The sequence below is a fragment of the Aspergillus thermomutatus genome (assembly GCF_002237265.1).
Source record: "Aspergillus thermomutatus strain HMR AF 39 chromosome Unknown NODE_24, whole genome shotgun sequence".
NCBI lineage: Eukaryota > Fungi > Ascomycota > Eurotiomycetes > Eurotiales > Aspergillaceae > Aspergillus > Aspergillus thermomutatus.
Genome location: NW_020798072.1, coordinates 39,773 through 62,240, shown reverse-complemented (window position 1 = coordinate 62,240; position 22,468 = coordinate 39,773). Strand labels below are relative to the sequence as shown.

Here is a 22,468-nt window from a genome sequence, read left to right as displayed (position 1 = left end):
CAAGACCAGTCGTCAACAGACATCAATGATCGTCCAGATTCCAGAACATCAGTATATTTCATTTTACTGATATAGGCATAATCTACTTTGCTCTGCAGCTGAGTACCTACACAACAAGAATTATATATCTCAAGGAGGGGAATAGAATGAGGATCATCCATTACCCAGGTTGTAACTAGTCTATCTAGGTAGATAGGTACTAAAGTTGATGGAGGGGCGGAAGAAAGAGGAAGCAAGCCATTCGCCCTACGCCATGCATGCTACCTAGTTGTGGGAGGCTGGAAGAAACTTAACCTATGGTCTATGCTGCTTTCAGGACAAGGATCATGATTCCATGCTGAACCTAGGTATCGAAATCAATAATAATATTAATTGACAGGTAGGTACTAGTCCACGACAGGGACATACGTAACCGTACTTACCAAGCGCTGCTCCGATTGCGTTCAGCTCCTTTCTCATCCATAGTTTGTGCCGAATACGGAGAATCAGCGACAAACATTGGTTGATCAAAGTCTATGTGTGCTTCTTGTTGCAGGCTTGCTGCGCTTCAGTTGAATCATTGTCCTATTGTTGTTGTTCCATAGCCAGTTGTTGTTGTTGTCAAGCTTAAGCTCAAGTGGAGGGACTCCAGCTCTTGCACCAGTTCTCCGCAATTGACAGTCCCGCCCATCCAGATGTTCTTCAGGGGCTCAACGGGATCCTCATGGCACATCCACATCGATCCCACATGCGAGGATGGTAGCTCGCAGTGGTAGAACCTTATCATGGTCATCACTGTTGTGACTTGTGAGGACGAGTGGAGTGGCACATGTTTGGATCCTAGATTCAATGAACAAGATCTTCATGAATATGGGTCATAGCCCACCTACTCCATCTTTTGGCATATTTAGATATACTTGACAGCATGGGTGCTGTGCACAGTTGTTTTAGTGTTATCAATCATCAATAATTCCTGGGAGTATGGACATCAACTTGACCGAGTGCTTCGCTGGAGATATATTATTATAGGACGCTCTGCATTGCGGTCACTCAGACCTATTGAGACAGCCAATACTTTAAAAGCACCTGAGCAATATCCCGCGGATTGCCAGTATGATTGTCCACATCAAGGCTCGTGACCAGTTGTTGCCTACAAAGTACCATCTACTACTGTCTTGTCTAGACCTCTATCTTTTCTGCAGTGTCACTGCGGAGCGCAACGGCTCACCAGCACTCCAGCAAATATGATCATGCAATTGGATTCCTTCGCAGCATCTACCGATTCACACATAGATTAGCTGCGAAGATAATTCGATGCGATCAAAAGTACCATGCCATGGATCTGATTTTCACTGGAGAATATATATCAATTCCATTCAACGGGACTCGAATGGTTTCGCACCCCTCGATCTGAAAATAGAAGCGAGTATGTTGCTCTAGTCTATGAACAACAAACAATAAAAAGACCAGGAGCGCGTACGTCGCTATGACCATCTTCATACAACAATATTCTCAAATAATGATGGTTGATCACTGTCATCGGCCGTTAAAACCCATCTAGACTCTATGAACATCACTCTTGTCCTCAAATTCTTTTCAGTCTTAATGATGCCGCGCAATTCCCCGTATTTCTATGCAATTATGCAGTAGTATCTAGCAACCAGGTAGAATGCAACGGAGAATGGCAGTACCGACGGGAGTATCTACACTGTAATACGTACGTACTTCCTTGCCCGAGGCAAAATACCGACCGAAAAAGCTCGACCCAAACCGTCCAATCCTAATTAGCCCGTCCGTGGTTCTGGTGTCGTGGCCTTTTGCCACCATCCCAATGAGGAAAGTATGATGAATCATATCGGCAATAGACGGAGAGCCTGACTGAGAGATTTTTGATTCTCGTTACACAGCAATTACAGGTACACTGTAGGGCAGAGGAACTGGAGAAATTGAACCCCTCATCGAACCGGTCAACCGGCTTGCAATTGACCAGAACAGCAGCTTGTTATTATCAAGAAGTATAGTTGGTGTTTACTTCTACAACTGCAAGATCATGAGATGGGCCCATCATCTTTTAGACTCAACAAGGCCGGCGGTTATTCTCCACCAGGAGATTTTCGCTGAGAGCTTCTCCCGCTTCGATAGTGGACCACAACGGCATAACCAGAGGCGGGATCGTTGCATAGATCCTTCTTCAAGCTTGCCTATCTGATTTGCCTGGGAGGGTAATTAATTCAATATCAGTACATATGTGTCGAAGAATGATATGTCCATCAGACAACGAATGATAAGTGGTATGAAGGAGCATATCTCTCTTTTGCAATCCGTGTTCAATATTCAAATACATAATGATTTCCAAATTATAGGTTTCTAGTCAACGTACTGTAATACATCCTAATACATTCCCGCGTTGCGCGGAAAGAGCGCGGCAATGATCTTGTCTCATACCTAGGGAAAATTCCGCCTACCTCCCCTGCTGGGCTGCTAGGCAGCTACCAATTCAATAATCCCTAGAGTAGTAGTCAACAATGCATGTACGAAGGAACGGTGTACTCTGTATGCAGGTGGAGGAATTCCGCGACATGATCAATAGTTGTCATCACAAATATAGCTCAGATGATGTGACAAACAATGTTCCGTTTGATACATGGAATCATACCATTAATACTCAACAACAAGCCAAAATGAAACTTAAATTTCATGAAAGTCAATTCCAGAAGCCAATTTGTCAACAGCGTCCAGACACCGACCGCACTGCAAGTCAAGGTCGACTCGCTCCAGTTGCCACTTACAGTGCACCCATGGTTCCAAACAACAGCGTTTCATCACTCCAGGGCCCAACTGCCTGTGTAAGATGTCTGAGGTCTGAGGATGACAGCGCGATGCATGATGCATCCCACTACCCAGGATGGAGAATGCAGCTCGCCCAATGTGGCGGTCCAATCCCGGCAACCTGAAGGGATTCAGCTCCACTTTGAGAAGCCCTGGTCCGCTCATAGAAACTTCCACGGAAGGACAACTCAATGGGTGGTCCAACCGTCCAATATGCAACTGGCACTTGGCGGTGTGGCCTAATCTGTACTTTGAGTCCTTCCGTACCATATCACCGCTGAGGATGATTGTTTTGACCATTTCATCAGGCTCATATTTCATAGTTTTGTTTTGATTGCTTGACCTTTCAGCAGAGACGGTTTTCAAGAGGCCTTGGACAACTCACTGCCTAAGGTAGTAATACTGCTCATCAAGGTATTGGGAGTTACATGGCTGTAATAAGCCATGTTAAACGCCAGAGAAGTTTACCTTAGTTAGTTGCGTAATGCGAATCTCTATCTATATGGACATTGCGCAGCGAAATAAGAGCCGACTGAATCTGATGCTCCTAGTCCCTAGTATCCCTAAGCTGCATCAAAGCTTGAATGACGAAAGCGAGATAGAGCCCGCAGTCAACAGCCAACTCAAATTTCTACCTACATGACTACCAAATCCAAAGCTCACTTCAATCCTTCATAGCAAAACAAAGCAGTGCAGCAGGGACCTTCAACCATCAACCACCGAGTACTTCTGGAATTATTGAGTCCGTCAACCTGGCTCGAGTCCTCTGCAGGCAAATCTGAAGCCTTTCCGACCCATCCGGGATTCTTTCGGCCCAGGGGTTTCCCCTCGGTAGTTTCGCCCTGGAGATCCTGTTTTTCCGATTCATACCGGAGTAAAGCCGAAGACTGTGTCTGGATCGCCCAGTTTCAGGTGAGCATGGCAGCCAATTAGAAATTTTAGAACCCTTGGAGGCGAATACGCCACACACCTCATGCCAAGCGGAGTCTTGACTTCTTCGGGTAGTTGTGCGAGCAAAATTTGTCTGATTTGTTGAGCGGTTGAGGTTACTCGACTAGTTGATCTTGATTGCATAGCTGAGTAATCAGCTTATCTGGATATTGCTTATGCTTGGATGAAACTGTCTGAGAGGGGGAGTGAGCCCCGCCAAACGTCATTGTTTACAGAATATCTGTCTGTCCCTGCGTTGCAGCTACAATTTCCAATCTGTACCGAGGGGTACTCTGTAGATCATCTTGATGCATAGGGGTCTATCCTATATGAGGGATTTCTAACTGTCTCATATCATCGGCCTCAGCCGCCTCACTTCATCACCAGCCGCGTCATAAAGTAACAGAAACGAAGAAGGTACCGTGTAGGCCCTCTCTCTGCCTCTGGACATTAAGGAGTCGAGATTAGGGAGTACGCCGTAGACACGGACATATTCAAGAGAATACCCCAAATATACGAAGCTCCTCCTAACAACTACTATAGCCCCTTTTCACCATAAGGGCATCCTACAGCGTCGCAAAGATTAAACCGGAATATGGTGTTGATGGAAATCTTACCCCTCTAGGTCGTAAAAACAAAGCGAGTCTTATCTACGCAACCCCTGTCAATCCTGAGACCGGAAAAGGAGCGTTGATCGACAAATCGAGTAAACTACACGCCGTTGGCAAAACGCACGCGGGCTGCGGCACGATTATACTTTCGTAGCCCGAATAACCTCATTGAGCTCCATGGTTGGATAGTGATAGTGTGTTGTGATGGAACCCATGATAGCTTGTAGCCCAAGCATGTGGTTGTCGCGCTTCCAGCGAGAGGATATCTCTAAGCGTTGCATGTGCTATGGACCATCTGTCGAATGAGTACTCGAAGGATAAGCACGGAATAAAAGCTTTGTAACTATAAGGTCCTGGTTGAAATCAACAGTTGACGAAGTGACGAAGTAGTACGGAGTAGTAGGAACCGCTTAACTTACCCCTGGATTTCCCCCATGCATGAAAATACTAGATTCGATATACAGAGTAGAAAGGGAGGTTACTATATTTATCAGTCTCAGGAGTGGACATTGCACCAGATGGACCACGCTGATTACTTTATATAGACAGAAACACGGTGCGGACGCGAGTAACAAGGACAATCAAATGAGCTGCATGAGTTCCACAGTCGAATGCGATATACCTCTATTCCAGACTCACGGCTGGACTGAACTTTGGCATGCGATCCATCCGCTGTAGTCCAGATTCCTTTATCTTAACCCATGTTACCTGCTTGGTATGTGGGAAATTGAGCATCTCCCGACGCAGCCAGCGTACGTGTTATAGATTTTCCGATAGATATTCCGTGCTTCCAGGATGGAGTGTGGAGCTTGCATCAAGCCAGCGGATAGTCGGTAGAATCAAGTCATGCACGTTAATGCTAAGCCTCATCCAATGCTAGAGGGGGGATAAGCTGTGTGGGACTCTGGTTAAGACGGAGTGGCAGAATCCGCATCTCTGAGGATCTGATATTGAGACTAGAAAAGACCATGGTTATCAAATGCAGGAATGGAACATATCTCTGAGGCAGTCTTGTTCTGACATTGTAGTGGGCCTAGGAACAATGTCCTTGAGAGACTTCATCTTCTGGCCATGGCTTTTTATATCAAATGGCGGAATTCGAACGGTTCGAGCTGCTGCCCTATTAATGTATATATATATGAATCTCGCTGCTTTTTGGACAAGACCAGCAGTCCACTTGGGTGATGCATGTAAGCTCCGATGAAAGGATGTACTCGGTTTGGTATGCTGCCGCATTTCATAGAAGAAAATCGATTAATATGAAGGTTATCAAGAGTGGCAGAAGAAAATTACATGATAGCTATAGCTAGATACCGCCAAATGGTAAAACCAACGGAGGACTAATGCGAAGACTTGCTCACTGCATCATCTTGACTTTCTCGTTGATCCTCCACCTCCACCCCCACATCCACAATCGCCTCCACGCCATGGATCGCATGCTCCACGTTGATCTTGGGACCCTTGAACCACCTGCGTGCATCGACGACCCACCAAATAGTCACCGCCAGCATCGGCGCACCCCAGACCAGACATGTCCAATTCATCTGGTCAGGCGTCAGATCCGCCCCCCTCACGCTGGGAAAACACAAAATGGGCACCATCAGCAGAACAAACACGACGCCGAGCCCTCCAATTGCCGGTCCAAAGGGTCCCAGGTGCCATGGTCCCTTGCGGAAGCGGTTCCCCACGAAGAACACCCGAATCGCAATGGGTATGGCAAAGGCGACGAACTGTGCAATGGCGCCAATGGAAAACAAGGCTCCGATGGCCACATCGCCCGCCAGAATAAGAAGGCACATCAGAATACCCAGGATAGTGTTGAGGATGACGGCGTTGACAGGGGTCTTGGTCGTCTCGTTGACCTTTTTCCAGATCCGTGACAATGGGAAGCAATCGTCGCGAGCGTAGGCGTAGGTCACCCGCGACGCGGCAACCATGCAACCCTGGCCCATGGAGAATCCGCAGACAATGGTCAGTCCGAGGATGGCCATGGCTGTCTTGCGCGGCATGACTTGCAGCAAGTACGATGCCCAAGGTTGTCCGAGATCTGAGTCAATCACGGCCTCGATGTCGAGGACAGTGTAGGCGACTACCAGCTGCAGGAACCAGCCCATGAGGCCGCCGATCCCAGAGGTCATCACAATGGCACGCGGCGAGGCGACGTTTGCATTCGAGCATTCCTCGCTCAGATGGAAAGGAGAATCGTAGCCCGACATGGTCCAGATGACACCGACAAAGGTCATGAGCACAGCGACTCCGTCCGGAAAGTCCGTCCCGTTGGTAATGGTTCCCCATACCTCTTTCGACGGCGTGAATTTTGGTTCATTCTTCGTACCCGCAGGAATGGCAATGAGGACGACAACGAGAGCGATCATGTTGAAGGTCGAACCGTATGAATTGATTCTCGCGACCCATTTCGTCGGCATGCTACTGATGAAGGTGTGTATAATCATGATCAGCGTCGTGAGGAGGAACGTCTGCCAGCTGGTTGGGACATAGTCCGGGTTGGAAATCGAAGCAGCAGCCAGAATCATCGCCGCTAATGCAAAATTTACCGACGGCGCTGCTGTGATTTGGCCAATCCAGTTGGACCAACCTGTGAGCCAGGCTGCAAAGGGTCCGTACCCTGGAGGTGCGAGAACTGCCGCTGCGTAGTACAAGCCACCACTAATCCAGTAAGTTGTCCATTGACGAGAGCGATACAAGCAAAAATCCAATGAACCTACCTCGTCGGCATTGCAGAACATAGTTCGGCCATTGCCATTGCCACACATTGAATAAAGACCATGGCGATGATCCACCCCCAGACCATGCCTGCTGTTCCCGCATAACCCATTCCTTTAAGCCACTGTCAGTGCCGGGCAGATGGACCGTGACAGGAGAGCGAGGTATTATTACCATAGTACAGAGTACTCGCGAACGAGGGAAGTAGCCCTAGCACGGCAAAGCTGACGCAGAACGTAGTCCACAGAGAGAACTCTCGTTTGAATTCTTGCTTGTAACCCAGGGCCACAATCACCCGCTCGTCCGCGTCCATCTCATGATCCGTGTACGGGATATCCCCGTTTGGCAGGACAGACGTGACGGGATCGTGGTTGACATCTGGATAAACCGCTTGTTTCGAAGCGGTCTTGGTAGACGACATTACTGCGTCTAGTCCAAGTCTAACTGTAACAGTAGGTATTGCTTGTGTCCACGGAGGAAAATAATAGTGGTAGCAGAAAGGACGAGTTCAAGGTGTCTCATGACCTTATTAAAGCAGACAAATCCAACTTTGTGTAACCCTCAAAAAGGTAGCTCTGATGATAGCACCTTGCATGAGCCGACACTTGTCGCTCAATGAAAAAGCAGGGATGCATTGCAGTAGATATACTCGACCAAACCGACCATAAAGCCCGCCCGCTGGCACCAAAACCAAACTCTTGGGCCATTGCTGTCGATAATGAGACCAAACCGCCTGATAGATAACGTCAAAGATTAGGAAGAATGAGGGGAAGAGTCCTGATATGCTTGGCGCATTGGTCACGCTAAGCTCGCAACTATCCGAGCTGCGACAGGATCATCGCTCGCAAGGGGCGGGTCATATAGGATTGCCTTGTCGAATTAGAATAAAATCCCCGCCCTACTGCTGGTTTATTTCTTGAAAAGCATGGATGACCTCGTGGATATCCTACACAGTCATATGCATCAAGACAAAGCTTGGCGGCAAGTCCATACTCGAGGAGGAAACTTCAGGCGGCGGGGATTCAAATAAAGCTTGGGGGAAGCTTCGACCAGAAGGTCAAACGGAGACTCACAAGCCAGGAAACATCCCTTATCAATATCTCGAGTTGAATAAACTGCGTTCGATTTGCCGGAGAGTCACGGTGGCTGATAAGAGGAAGAGCAGAGATACGCGTGCCAGATAAGCGCCCCTGTTCGTTTTCGTTGGATGACGGGAATAGGCCGTCAAAGCGGCCGGATAACGCTGATTTATTGGGTCATCACGTTTTCTCCAGAGCAGAAGTAGCTTGACTAGAGCTGTTCGTCAGGCTATACCTGCCTTTGTGGGAAAAGAATCGACAGGGTTGATGGAATGGTACTTGACAGATGATGACAAGTGTGGCGTTGATGCTGAACTTACCCCGTGCAGAATAGACCTCCAAGCGAAGACTCAGGTCGCTGGTACTAGTGCAATATTAGGGTCTCCGGATAGATTGGAGAGATCATAGTCATCAAAATGTTGCTGTTGCTTGCCATTTTAAGCCTTATTTCCGTGCCAAAGAAGGAAAGAGAACGAGAAATGTTGATGGTGACCAGGCGTGTCTATGTGCTATGAAAAAGCCATCGCTATTCTACACAATACAGTACCGATTCCTTGCTTTAACCACTGAGCCGGTATCGCACGCAGATGACCAACCAGTCCAGGTAGAATTTTGGGGTACAGGAGACGGCGCAGGAGTTGCAAAACGTTTAGAACGGCTAGTAAATGGTCAGCAAACCGTCCCAACAGCCTGTAGAGTGATTCAAAGGTACGTACGTTGTCCTCGGCAGGGATGCTGCGGTCGAAGTACGCGTCAAGGAAGGGAACCTTGCGCAGGATGTCGTTGCGCACACGGGGCACTTCACCGAAGAAGAAGAGGGCGAAGGTACCAGCGGCAACACCGAAGGTGCTAGCAATGCTAGCGCTACAGATCAAAGCATATTAGAACGGAATGGCAATAAAACGAGCGCGCAGGATTTCCGGAAGGCTGTCCGCTCGAATATTTGTCTTGATAGAAACACCAAAGGTGAGACTCACTACTTGGTGGCAGTGTTGAAGGTCAGACCCTGGACGTGGGCAGGAACGTAGTACCTAATTTTCATCAAGCACGAGAGTCAGTAAAGCCCAGCTTTCCATTGTTCGTCTGCTCCAAAACGGCCAGACTGTGCTTTTAAATGACAAAGCGTCCCCTCAAGTACTGCTTCGGACATATCAATGGAGGCCAGATCACTCATCAATGCACAAACCATTGACCCACGGTCTGAGCAGTTCATTGACCTCGCCCGAATACCAAATTCCTCCATGCAACATCCATGTCTGTAGGGTATCAAGTCTCGAACGGGGTTCTCACTTGGGAGCGAAAGGAGAGCGGTAGGCATCAGCAGCCCGGGACGCAGCACGACGGAGGGTTTGCGAGAACTAGAAAAGGAGAGATTCGTCAGCAATTGAACGTTCAGCCTCTTCTTCCAAGGCATCGGTATGGTATAGCATGTTGAAGACCGTAGTTACACGGTTAAGCGTCATTCATGTGCCCGTCGCAAGGATGCCAAAAACTCAATCGACAGATATCGTTTCCATACAAAACGTACCATTTTGTGATTAGTTGTGTATAAGGACACTCGAAACAAGGACTACTCCAGCGATGGAATGAACGACGACAGCAACGGGAACTTGGAGCCGTCAGGTCGACGAAAACCGAGAGGCTCCGATGGTGCGGCAATACTGCGGCCAATCAGCAGGCGCAAAACCAAGCTCACGTGACAATGACGGTGTCTAATAAGAGGCTTCGGATTTCATACCCTTTATTCCTTAAATACCCAGAGTCGAGATCTAGATAGACATTGTGAATTTGAACAAAAGAAAGAAGCAGACATGGCAGGAGCATCATGTACGTAAGAGTCTCGATTGTTCTCAAGTTTCTCAAATTATTTTGTGATGAGATTCATGAATATATGAGATTGACACTTCGCACCATCTGCTCCCTGCTACCAAGGACAGACATGACGGGTATTCATTTGCATAGTTGTCTATGTGTATTTTGTCCATGTAATGACAAAATCCCAGAGCGGCTTCCAATTGTAGAGTATACCACATGCCCAACACCGCTTCAAACAAAATCAATCAGAGTCAACGATAATGAGAAATGGATTGTGCCGAATAGAGAAAATGAAGATGAAAAAGATATCGTCCGTGTCAAAAGCAGAGACCCGTTTAGTGATTATGGCATAGTCAACGAAGAAGTCCAATAGGAAATACGCAATAAAAAACAACATCGGGAGAATGAAACCTAACTGTACAACGCGCTTGATGCTGTCGATCTAATCGACCTTTCCAGTTGCGCCCCCATTCAGTAGACCTTCCTTCCCATCGAGACGGAAAAATCCGGCACTGTTGCCCCCAACAGCACCGAGGATGCCACCACGGCCGAGACCGCGCTTTGCTAACCTTCCTCGAGCCAAGTAAGTGACGGCGACAATGGTCATGGTCAACAATGCGACGAAAATGATGGGATGTCCGGAAATAAAGGACCGAGTGACAAAGAATATGTATTCGAATGTACCGACGGTGGACTTGGGCTTCAGCTTCGACGAGTCGGCAATGACCAGCGGGATCGTTTCGAGAATGGAGGTGCGCGAGGCCATAATGGGAGCTCCACTAGAAGTGGCGTCCCAATAGCGTCGATTCTGTATTGATGCGGTCAGCAATGGTACACGCAGCACTTCTCGAATGATACTTACATCCTGGTCATTGATGATGACCCGCTCTCCGTTCTCGATATCGATACCAAAAGTGGTCCTCAGCCACCGTTCCCAGAACTCACCATCAACCCAGGCAAATCCGACTTGCTTCTTGTCATCTTCTCGGATGGAAATGCGCATGTTCTTGGCAGCCCGCAAGGCACGTTGGTCATTGCGGTCTTCTGCCTCCTCAATACGTAGCTGCTTAGCATCCCGAAGTTCTTGTCTCTCCAATCGGAACAACTGGGTTTGTTTGTCCATCCATTCCAAAGCGGCGCTCTTCAGTTCTCTCTTGGCAAGGATGAAATCATCCGAGCGACGCCGGCTCAGGATCCCGAGAACGACATATCTTCCGTCCATGATCTCACGGGCGTTAGAGACTGTGAGTTCAGGGACAATGGGCAGCCAAACGGAGCGCATCCAGTTCAGAACTTGTCGGACGTCCCGCATATCCTTGGGAGCCAGAGCATTGTAGTAACTGGGCCGTCCATCTCGCGATACTAAGAGACGAGGCCAGGTTGTGATCTTGAACCGCTCGGCAAGAGCCGCACTGCTAGTCTTAACCAGTCTGGCATGACCCACCAGGCTGAGAGTCAAACGTTCCAAGGCCTCAAAATCTTCCGAGGTTGTTGCGTGGTCGTAGAAGTACAGGAAGATCACTTCTTCCTTTTCTTCCAGCTCTTTGAATTGAGCTGCGTCGACATCCTGAACACCAGATCCAACGTCCACAGCCTTCTTCGCGTAGTTGACCAGATCGCCAAGACCACGTAGACCGGTGTATTCAACTCGCTCGCCGCCGCGGAAGAAATACATTGTCGGGTAGGCGTTCACCCGAGCGTCCTTGCAAAGTCTGGGTTCTGCATCGCAATTCACCTCTCCAACGTTGAGGACATGCTGCATCTCCCGGGCCATTCCCTGCCAAACGGGGGCCAGCGCCTGGCAGTGATGGCACCACGGAGCATAGAACTTGATGAACCAGGGATCCCTGGTAGTCGTGACGAGCTTTTGGAAACTCTCTGCTGTAAGAGGAACGGAGATCCCTTGAGGGTTCGCAGGCGCGGACGGTTTCGAGTTCACCTTAGGGGTGGCAGATTCCACAGGAGACTCCTCGTTGGCGAGCTGAGCAACATGTTCGTTATGCTTCTCACCAGCCTTGGCTCCTGCCACACGGTCCTTGTCCTTGGCGGCTGGAATGTCCGGGGCAGCTTCCGTGTCTACCTGCTTGTCGCCCGGCTTGGGAAGCTTAACGCCTTTCGGAGGACGAGACCCAGGTCGGATTGATTCTAACTTGCCTTCAACGAACTCACTTAGACCTTCCATAGTCTTAGCACCCTCAAACTGTTCAACCAGTTTGCCATCATGGTAAAGGGAAAATGTCGGAAACCATTTGACATCCAGTTTCTTGCAAAAATCCTGAAACGCAAGACAGTTCATCGAAACGAAGTGAAAGTTGTAGAAATTTTGAAACGAGTTAAGGGATTGAGTATCGGAGGGCTCAGAAGACGAGGATATCGGTTTCGATGTCTAGCGCATGTTAGAACGTGACTAAGTACTATCGTGTCGAACGTAGATAGAGCACTCACATAGTAGTATTCGTAGAGAGTCTGCCATGTGGGAGCGATCGCCTTGCAATGGGGACATGCCGGAGAATAGTGCTTCACAAACCTGTAGACCGTTAATAAAACTATGACATGGGTAACTGCTAAGCGTAGAATAGTCACAAACCAGTAACCGTTTTTGGTAAGCTGCTCAAAGCTCTCTGGTGTCAACTCTTTCAGGGGCGGCACTTCGATGCCATTGAATGTTGTCGACGCCGGCCCCGAGTCAGCCTTTTCAACTGGTTCCGCTCTTTTGACGAGGCGGTTGTTCGCAAGGCTGAGATCATTTGCGATATCGCCGGAAGGAATGGCAAAAGTTGGGATAGAGAGAAGCGAAAGGAGCGACCACGCCAGCAAAGAGGACCTCATACTGGCAGGTGGTCAAGGTCGAAGACCTGTAAAACAATAGCTTAACGCTGAAAACGAAAGTCGGAACTCGTAGAAGAAGAAGGGTCGAAGTAGGTTTTCACAGTCGGTACATTGGACCAAACTCCACGTTTATCGAAGGGCTCAATCGTCAGGGCAGTGTCAGGGCGTGATAAGCAATGCAACAGAAGCAACTGCTTATAATAGAGAACACTGAACGAACCTGCGAGCTGCGAGAAGACTTTGGCCCTCAAAATGGATGAGAAGGCGGGTGAGTGTTGATGCCCCCCTTAGCACGTTGGCTGATAAAGTCCAAGTTGACCTGAAGTCTGGCCCCATGAATTAATTCGCTGGAGGCCGGGGGATTTAGACTGGTTACTGCATTATGAGGCCTTCCGGAGTCTCTGTTTCTCCGATAACCGATGGAACCTCAACCTTCGTGCGATCACTCCGCAGAGACACCCTGAAGATAGCAGATAGTCCCGCTATTGTCGAATCCCCTGGCCATTGGGGGTGAACACTGAGTCCTTCGGGCCAATTCTCCTCTATCTCCTACATATCCTCAGATCAATATGAGATCTACGTTTCGGTTGTTGGCCAACGTCAAGTCGGCCCGGTACTTGGAGCCCTTTGCTCCTACCGGCTTGACCGGCCTTGTCACCCACCCCAGCCCTCGTCCCACACTGATCTACCTCTACAAGACCACCTTGCAGAACTTGAAGAGCTTCCCAGAGTCCTCCGTCTACCGTCAATCTACCGAAGCATTGACACGCCACCGCCTGCAGATCGTCGAGTCCGTTAAACCCCCAGGTTATGATACCTGGCTAGAGCGTGTGAAGAAGGCTGTCAGTGCCGAACCCGAGCGCTTCGCTTCTCTCCGCCTCGCCGATGGAACTTATGCGGGATTTATGCGCGATGACGGAAGCGACAATCCCCGTGGTGAGGAGTGGAATGGCGAAAGCCTGGAGCCAACTACCGAGGGACCTGCTCGCACAGCGGACGAAGAAGCACGGTGGCACAAAGCTATTGAGGAATCGACTGCCACAGAGGCGAAAGATTCGGACTTTGCTACCGAGCACATGAAGTGGGAGAATGAGCCAGCCCTTGAGGCAGAACAGTTCGTTGACCTAGGCTCTTATTCTGCGGTCACTAGCGGGGAAACTGACCATAGGTCGCAGGGTCGCCGAGATTGAGAAGCAGATCGGTGCTGGTCTGATCGAGGAAGTCATCCAGGTCGCCGAGAATGAACTGAAGCTTGTCGACGAAATGTACAAGTCTAAAGTGTAAGTTTTTGCACCTCCCCCATTGGCGACCCCGGGAAGCTGATACTCAATGATTTACAGGTGGGAGGAACTGGAAGAGAAGCCTCGCCCGGGTCAGTGGGACTACTTCGATCGTATTCCCCCTTCTTCGCCTTAATGGAATTTTGATGTCCCACATATTACTCGTTCGAATCAAAATTACTTGTATTTATTAGCCAACGTTGGCCCTGCATTAGAGTGGGCACCCATTTGAGACAATCACAACCTTTTTTAGGAGGTTGAAGAAATATTATTCTTCATAGTTGCGGCGCATGGGTCCTAGCACGCCAGCCTGCCTGTGGAACGAGCCTGCAGATGGAGTGATGTTGTTATCCTCTTGGATGACGAGTCCCCGCGTGGTAGAACCTGACACACGTTTCCCGAACTCAAATTGAAGAACGAGGTCATAGTTGTTGCTTCAACTTTCTGAAAATCGAATCCTTTGCGAGGATGTATCACACAATGAGTACATGGTCACGCGAATGAGAGTGCCTAGCCCGTCGAGTTCCCTCAGCACATGCGACATTCATCAGCGTACGCATTTGCGCCCATCGAATGAGGTCAAATCTTACTGCGAGATCATTATTGATTCTGAACAGCTATCTAAGTATCATGATCTGTGGGCGTCGAAGTAGATCTCCCTGGAGTAAGTAAATGAACACAAAGCGTAGGCGGTGAGCGGTGAGAGTCGCTAGCCCATTCCAGATAGCTGGCGGGAATCCGTCTCCTTGTGGACACATCGCTGCCAGTCCCTGAGTGTTTGTGTCGACTCCGCGGGCCATTCTGTCTGGGGTCTTTTGATCTTAATTTGTCGACCACATTTTCAATTCATTTCCTCTCACCCAGGACCTCTGCAATCCCAGGCTGGGCTGTTTGAGCGGCTCGTGGCCCTGTTTCCGCTTCCTTTTCCACAGGCCGCCCCCCGACGCCGCACATAGTCTCTCCCCCCCACATACAACATGAGATTGGATGTTAAGGTACGCAGACAAGCACTCAGATGCATATGCGCTGTCGGCTTAATACTCCGGAATGCAATTGCTTGAATATATGACATAGTTGCTGATTATTGTTGCGATTTGACAGAGGCAGCTTTTCGCCCGCTCGGAGCGGGTGAAGGGCATCGACTTCCACCCCACGGAGCCATGGGTGAGTACTTTTCTCGGTGATTCTAGGCTCTTAAAACATGCTGACCTGCTATCAGATCCTGACGACATTATATAGCGGTATGATAGCGACCTGAGTTGTTGCAATTGCAAATGCGCTGATGAAGACGTGCAGGTCACGTATACATCTGGTCGTACGAGACCCAGGTGAGCTCTACTGAGAAGACACTTTTCTCGAAGTTCGACTGACCGATATCTTCTTCTAAGTCCATCATCAAAACTTTTGAACTCACCGATGTCCCTGTACGAGCGGGACGATTCATCGCCCGCAAGAACTGGATTGTCTGTGGCTCCGATGATTTCCAACTCCGCGTCTACAACTACAATACGTCTGAGAAGATCGCATCGTTCGAAGCTCACCCCGACTATATTCGATCGATCGCTGTTCACCCCACGCAACCATTTGTTCTCACAGCCTCCGATGACATGACGATTAAACTCTGGGATTGGGAGAAAGGTTGGAAGTGCGTTCAGGTTTATGAAGGTCACAGCCACTATGTGATGGGCCTGGCCATCAATCCGAAGGACACGAACACATTCGCATCTGCATGCTTAGACCGCACTGTCAAGATTTGGAGCCTGGGCTCCCCCCATGCTAACTTCACTTTGGAAGCTCACGAGACCAAGGGTGTGAACCACGTTGACTACTACCCACAAGCTGACAAACCATACCTTCTTACAACTTCTGATGACAGAACCGTCAAGGTCTGGGACTATACGACCAAGGCACTCATTGCGACCTTGGAGGGCCACACAAGCAATGTCTCATTCGCCTGTTACCACCCTGAATTGCCGGTTATCATCTCTGGATCTGAGGACGGCACAATCAAGCTATGGCACGCAAACACATACAGATTAGAGCAATCATTGAGCTACGGTCTGGAGAGAGCATGGTGTGTTGCGTATCAACGTGGCCGACAAGGTATTGCTATGGGTTTCGATGACGGTGCGGTGGTCGTGAAGATGGGACGAGAAGAGCCTGCTGTCTCGATGGATGGGTCTGGCAAGATTATTTGGGCAAGACATAACGAAGTGGTATCGACGGTCATCAAGGGTGGTGACCCCAGCATTAAGGATGGAGCACCACTTTCACTGCCCACGAAGGAATTGGGCTCATGCGAAGTTTATCCTCAGACACTATCACACTCTCCCAATGGGCGATTTGTTTCGGTTTGCGGTGACGGAGAGTACATCATTTACACTGCTCTTGCCTGGAGAAATAAGGCTTTCGGTCAGGCTCTGGATTTCGCCTGGGGTTCAAAGGACAACAGCAACGACTATGCCATTCGTGAGTCACCGACCAGTGTCAAGATCTTTAAGAACTTCAAAGAAGTCAGCGGTGGCCTCGATGTGGGATTCCAGGCCGAAGGACTCACGGACGGCGTGCTTCTGGGTGTGAAGGGTCAGGGAGGAATTGGCATGTTCGACTGGGAGACAGGGAACCTTGTCCGACGCATTGAAGTCGAGCCGAAAGCTGTAAGTCTAGAGAATGGACCCTCGGTTCTCATATCGCATTGTCTTACCAAAGTTCACAGGTCTACTGGTCTGAGTCCGGAGAGCTGGTTACTCTTGCGTGTGAAGATACCTTTTACGTTCTGCGATTTTCAAAGGAGAACTACATCAATGGGCTGAATGCTGGCGAAGCCGATGAAGACGGTGTTGAGTCTGCTTTTGAGGTTGTCACCGACGTTAACGAATCTGTCAGGACAGGTCAATGGGTTGGAGACTGCTTTATTTACACCAGCTCGACAAATCGCCTTAATTACCTTGTTGGTGACCAAACCTACACAATCTCTCACTTTGATCAGGGAATGTATGTCTTGGGCTATCTGCCGCGCGACGGTCGTATATACCTTGCCGACAAGGATGTCAACGTTGTTTCCTTCGGCTTGTCGCTGAGCATGGTTGAGTACCAGACAGTGGTGCTGCGTGGCGATATGGACATGGCCGCGGAGCTGCTCAAGGACGTCCCTCAGGATCAGATGAACAAGGTTGCACGCTTCCTTGAGGGTCAGGGCTACAAGGAAATGGCCCTAGAGGTGGCCACCGATCCAGAGCACCGCTTCGAGCTTGCTCTGTCGCTGAACAGCCTCGACACAGCCCTTGAGATTGCCCGTGAAGCCAACGTCGAGCACAAGTGGAAGATCGTTGGCGATGCCGCTATGACAGCATGGAACCTTGCCTTGGCCGAAGAGTGTTTCACGAACGCGAAGGATTTTGGGTCGCTCCTCCTTCTGCACACCGCCAGCGGCAACCGCGCCGGTCTCCGTCAGCTTGCCGAGCAAGCTTCGGAAGCTGGTCTCCACAACGTTGCTTTCTCTACCCTATGGTCGCTCGGGGATGTCGATGGTTGTATCGACCTCCTGGTGCGGACCAACCGCCTTGCGGAAGCCGTTCTGTTCGCACAGACCTACAAACCGTCCCGGGCTCCTGAGCTCGTGGTCCAATGGAAGGCTTCGCTGGAACAATCCGGAAAATCGAAGATCGCTCGCCTCATCGGTGCCCCCCCTGGTGCTCCCGATGTCGTAGCGACAGACGACGATCTGTTCCCGGAGTGGGATGAGTACTTGCGCTTGGAGAAGGAAGGTGTCGTCCCTGAACCACCATCATCTGAGTCCCTGATCGACATTAATGCAGACGATGAGGCAGTCACCGGGAGTGCGGAGAACGGAGCTGCGGAGGTGGAAACGGAGGCCTAGAGAGGCATCGCGGGGAAGGATGTAATAATGTGCAGAAAAGGGGGTAACGTCGCTTCAATTATTCAAAGCAAAGCTCGAGCGATTGCCTCGGGCACGATTCTCTTTTACATAACTACCTAGATTTACTGCAGAGTTTCTATTGATTCATTTTCCCTTACCATTCCATTCCATCCATATATATTTCTGTTGTGGCCACCGGTTTGGTCTATGTTTTTGACCCATATTGATTAAGTTCATTGATGACGATAATCTTGGGTAAACGAGGCCAAAGGATTTGTCTCTGTATCGCAAATCAAGGGCCATTGATACTGACTATACTAAAGGATACTCACTGGCCTTAACTCGGGCCTGTGTAAGAATTTCGTAGAACTTTGAACTCCACCTACAGCCCTCCGCTCCTGGAGCCGTGGAGGACGCCTCTTAATGTGTTATGATCTAATCAAAAAGGCTTGATCGCCATACTTTACATACCAGATTCATGGAAAAATGCCATTGATGTCTATGACCCAGTCATGTTCATGCTTTGTAATTGACGACAGAAGGCCTTCCAGGTGTGCTGAAGTGGCCCAGAAGGAAAAGAAACCAATTCACCAGATTGTAGAAAGAAAACCGAAGATGAAAAGTGATACCCCAAGTCAGGATTGTCGAATACGCAGGTCTCCAAGATCAACCAATTGGTGAATCATGTCCGAGACGTGTGCATCTTCTCCCGACAGGCAAGATAGGATCAGACCAGCAGATCAGGACGTTGAAAGATAGAAACAGACCGGCTCGCAGAGGTCATAGACTTCAGAACACACGTTCAAACAGGGGTTCGAAGTTGACTGTACGCTCTCCTCAACATCTTCCGGGCATAAAAAAAAGACGCCCAGATGTTATGTAGAATGCGAAACATGATGGAAGTCAACAACGAATGAGAGACAGTAAAAAACTGGATGGAGGTACCTGCCTTGACTGATCTCAAATGCAAGAGGAAAAGGGAAAAACACAACACAAGCCGCTCAATTGAGATTGAGATCACTCAGAGGGAATAATTCCAAGAGAACTTGAAAATGCCATGGACTCCTTGTGCTAAAAGGAAAGGGCAAGAGAGGACAAATGATAAGAAAACCGAGGTGCTGGGAACTCAGAAAGAAGATGAAGGGAAAGAGAAACGAAGACAGTAGAATTGTATCAAACAATTCCCCTTTAACCCGAAATCCGAAAGCCCTTCTACCTCTTGGTCCAGGCTGGCCTGTTAACAACGCTGAAGAGCTGCTTACTCAGGAATGCTGCCGAAGGATGGATCCTTGACACTGCCACCAGCATCTCCAAGACCAGCGACAGGCCTGTTGTAAGACCAGCCCGCAAACTGCTGCTGCATTGTCTGTGATAAAACAGGCCCATCGACGTACGAGTCCTGAGGTGCCTCCGAAGTGAATTCCGTGTCAAAGTTGGTGGTATCAGATGCGCCCATCTGCAATGGTATGGTTAGTAACAAGGCTTGGTAAACGAGAGATTGATACATACCACATTCGGCCGGAAACTTGGCTCATACTTCCTCTGAAGAAGCTTTCTCCAATCAATATTGGCGAAGAAGTGGTGCGACTTGATCTCTGCTGCGCCGTTTGCGCCAAGACGACGCTGAGGATCACGATCCAGCAGCCTCGTCAGAAGATCACGAGCGGCCGGAGGAACGATATCGCTGCTGGGGAAAGTCAGGGGTTCTTGTAGAATCTTCCGGTACATGTCGTTTGTGTTCTCATCGTAAAATGGAGGAAGACCAGTCAGCATCTCATAGAGAAGGACACCCAGAGTCCACCAATCGACAGTCTTCGTGTAACCGTTGCCAAGCAAGAGCTCAGGCGCAAGATATTCAGGAGTTCCACAGAAAGCTATAAGATCTATCAGCCATTGAATGGGAAGAATAATCTTCAAAATAGGCGACTTACTGTTCGTCCGATCCTCGTCCTTCATGTCCAACTTGCACAGACCAAAGTCACAAAGAGCTATGTGGCCTGTGTAATCAAGCAGGATGTTTTCGGGCTTCAAATCACGATAGATGACCTTGAAGCCGTGCAGGCATTCAAGCGCACAGAGTAACTCGGCCGTGTAGAAACGAGCTCGGTTGATATCGAACCGCTGCTCCCGCTGGAGGTGGTGGAACAACTCTCCGCCATTGACGAAAGCGAGAACCAGGTAAAGCTTTTCGGGAGACTGGAACGAGAACTTCAGGGGAACGATGAAAGGATTGTTGATCTGCGCAAGCACGGACCGCTCTGCCAGAGTGTGTGTGACTTCCGATCGCGAGATGATATGGGCCTTCCGAATGGTCTTGAGAGCGTAGATTCGACCAGTGTCTTTCTTCCTGCGAAGAGGTCAGCACGATTATTAAAGAGGGCGTTGTTCGAGCTGAATACTAACATGACTTGCATCACCTTGCCAAAACTACCTTTACCCACAACCTTCAACAGGTCAAAGTCCTCCAGCTTCAAGCTGCGTTGCTTGTTCTCGACAAAGGAGACACCAATCTTGATTGATCCCGTACCAAATTGAAGGTCGAGCCACTCTGCGCCTAACTGACCCAAGTGACGCTCGTTGTTCGCATGAGCCGCGGCTGCCTTCTGATTGTCCTTCTTGCTGAGCTTGGGATCGTCCACATACGGTTGGGCTTCTTCGAACCGAGGGAGAATCCTGACCGCACCGAGGAAGATGTCCTCGCTCCGACCGGCGCCAGGCCGAGCTGACGGGTTGCGAAGATACAGCTGGACGTTCAGTTCGGTCTTGCGAGACACATCGAACTTGAAAGCGGTGTTATCTCCGGCCCAAAGAGGATTCTCAGGTGTACCCGAAACAGCGTCGACAAAAACTTGGTTCTTTTCAAAATCCAGAAGAGCGTAGGGGAGGTACTTCGTCGAGTAGCGACCGTGGATGGTTGGAGCAGCATTGATGCCACCGCTAGTGGACTGCGGGCGGCCGCTTTGCACGAACGAAGCTGCTTGTCCATGGGTAGAGTGGGAGGAAGAGGAGCTGGGACGGACTGAACTCGAATAATTGTTGTTCTGGAAATGCGAAGTGAAAACCTGCTGGAAATGTGGGGAAAGTGCAAAGCCCCGCCCTTCGTGAAGAGTGACTATCAAGATACCAGGCTTGACAGGGTCGACAGGTGGTGAAACGAGCGATTCCGAGGCATCTTACAACATGTTAGAGATTACATGTTTGTGTGATACGATCAGAGGAACGTTTGGGGGCAACCAGCGAACCAGCAGGCTATGGAGAGAGAAGGGACCAGGAGAGCACATACTGATTCCGTTTGAGTTTGTGGATGAAATACTCGGAGTCTGCGAAACTACTGGAGTCTCTTCGCCGGATTCGCCTTTGATGGTGGATGTGGAGGATGAGCGGGTAAAGGTGTTTGTCAGAGGCGCAAGATGCGTTTCCTTCAACTCTGCGGTAGGAGAAGAAAGATCAGTACTGTACACAAATCCAAAATATGACTATTAGCAGGGGATGGGAAGACCAACTCAACATACTTTTAGTGAGCTTCCACGACATTGTGACGGCGAGTCTGGGGTGGGAAGAGGTTTAAGGAGAGGGGTGATGATAAAAGAGATAGATGGATGTTCTCTGAACGGAAAAGAAATTAAGGAAAGGAGAAAGAGAGAAAGGATAAGCCGATGATTGTTTTTAGAAACACAAAACCCAGTTGTGATTGTAGTAAATAATTGAATCGCTCCAATGCGAGAGGATACTGAGTTGCCACAGCCACAGCGGACATGCAAGAAACACAGGGGATCTCCTAAGATGATCGATAACAGGCAATTGAGGCACAACACGGGGGAGGGATAAAGAATGAGCAAGTATGAGGAGAATCTCAAGAAAACAACCGGGGCCGCAAAGGGAGTCGACGGTCGGAAAAAGGAACACGACCCAGGTTGAGGGTTTGGTGTCGTTCTGAGAGAGCGAGAGAGGTCTAAGTTATGTCTGGAAAGCAGCGAAATAATAATAGGAATGAAGAAGGGAGGGGGTTTAGACACTCCTACTACTAAGACCGAGACTTCGTAGTAGTAAGTAGTATCTCCCTAGTGATTGTCTCGAGGCTGAAGAGGGGAAAGGAAGGAGAGTCCCGTGATTGGCTCAGGCCCGGAATCAGAGGTGCCTGTATGCCTTAGTGCCTGAGGCAAGAGTACTTCCCTTTTGGGTGTTAATTGGGGCTGTGTAATCTCCCTCAGCCCCAGTTGGTTGTTTCAGCCACAGCCCCAGTCGTCGCCCACCAGATTCTACTAAGGTGATGATTTGTGGTATCGCTGTGGACTACTCCATAAGTGAAGTGACCAGTGAATCTCAAAGACAAAGACAGAGAGAGAGAGAGAGAGAATAATCAGTTGATTAATCATAATCAACACAACAGTTCCCAAGACCTGGTGAATCGATCATCATCTATCATTCCCAATCATTGTCTTCCAATCAAACTAGCCTACCTTATTTCCCTTGTTCGCCCAGCCTGATCGACCAGTTACACTCCCCGCGTAC

The 22,468-nt window shown here is 49.3% G+C and overlaps 6 protein-coding genes across 6 annotated transcripts; 2 read left to right on the top strand and 4 right to left on the bottom strand.

The window, feature by feature from the left end:
• Positions 1–5,689: 5,689 nt before the first annotated feature.
• CDV56_106085 (amino acid permease) lies at positions 5,690–7,494 on the bottom strand (the record flags this gene model as incomplete). Its single annotated transcript, XM_026759704.1, has 3 exons — positions 5,690–7,016; positions 7,076–7,187; positions 7,248–7,494. 3 exons carry the CDS (start codon positions 7,492–7,494, stop codon positions 5,690–5,692), a joined length of 1,686 nt encoding a protein of 561 aa, XP_026617368.1.
• Positions 7,495–8,801: 1,307 nt separating this feature from the next.
• On the bottom strand, positions 8,802–9,683 carry CDV56_105938 (cytochrome b-c1 complex subunit 10; the record flags this gene model as incomplete). Its single annotated transcript, XM_026759557.1, has 5 exons — positions 8,802–8,810; positions 8,869–9,016; positions 9,130–9,183; positions 9,443–9,510; positions 9,681–9,683. 5 exons carry the CDS (start codon positions 9,681–9,683, stop codon positions 8,802–8,804), a joined length of 282 nt encoding a protein of 93 aa, XP_026617367.1.
• Positions 9,684–10,409: 726 nt separating this feature from the next.
• On the bottom strand, positions 10,410–12,796 carry CDV56_105712 (putative disulfide isomerase; the record flags this gene model as incomplete). Its single annotated transcript, XM_026759331.1, has 4 exons — positions 10,410–10,775; positions 10,830–12,353; positions 12,413–12,494; positions 12,555–12,796. The coding sequence occupies 4 exons, from the start codon at positions 12,794–12,796 to the stop codon at positions 10,410–10,412; spliced, it is 2,214 nt and encodes a 737-aa protein (XP_026617366.1).
• A 569-nt stretch (positions 12,797–13,365) lies between these two features.
• Positions 13,366–14,212, top strand: CDV56_105604 (complex I NDUFA5 subunit family protein; the record flags this gene model as incomplete). The annotated part of the gene is made up of 3 exons (XM_026759223.1): positions 13,366–13,910; positions 13,972–14,076; positions 14,137–14,212. 3 exons carry the CDS (start codon positions 13,366–13,368, stop codon positions 14,210–14,212), a joined length of 726 nt encoding a protein of 241 aa, XP_026617365.1.
• Positions 14,213–15,053: 841 nt separating this feature from the next.
• On the top strand, positions 15,054–17,956 carry CDV56_105317 (coatomer subunit beta'; the record flags this gene model as incomplete). Its single annotated transcript, XM_026758936.1, has 6 exons — positions 15,054–15,071; positions 15,178–15,240; positions 15,296–15,317; positions 15,373–15,404; positions 15,465–16,733; positions 16,793–17,956. The coding sequence occupies 6 exons, from the start codon at positions 15,054–15,056 to the stop codon at positions 17,954–17,956; spliced, it is 2,568 nt and encodes an 855-aa protein (XP_026617364.1).
• Positions 17,957–19,214: 1,258 nt separating this feature from the next.
• Positions 19,215–21,490, bottom strand: CDV56_105043 (serine/threonine-protein kinase; the record flags this gene model as incomplete). The annotated part of the gene is made up of 6 exons (XM_026758662.1): positions 19,215–19,412; positions 19,466–19,830; positions 19,888–20,303; positions 20,360–21,128; positions 21,240–21,383; positions 21,469–21,490. The coding sequence occupies 6 exons, from the start codon at positions 21,488–21,490 to the stop codon at positions 19,215–19,217; spliced, it is 1,914 nt and encodes a 637-aa protein (XP_026617363.1).
• Positions 21,491–22,468: the final 978 nt, after the last annotated feature.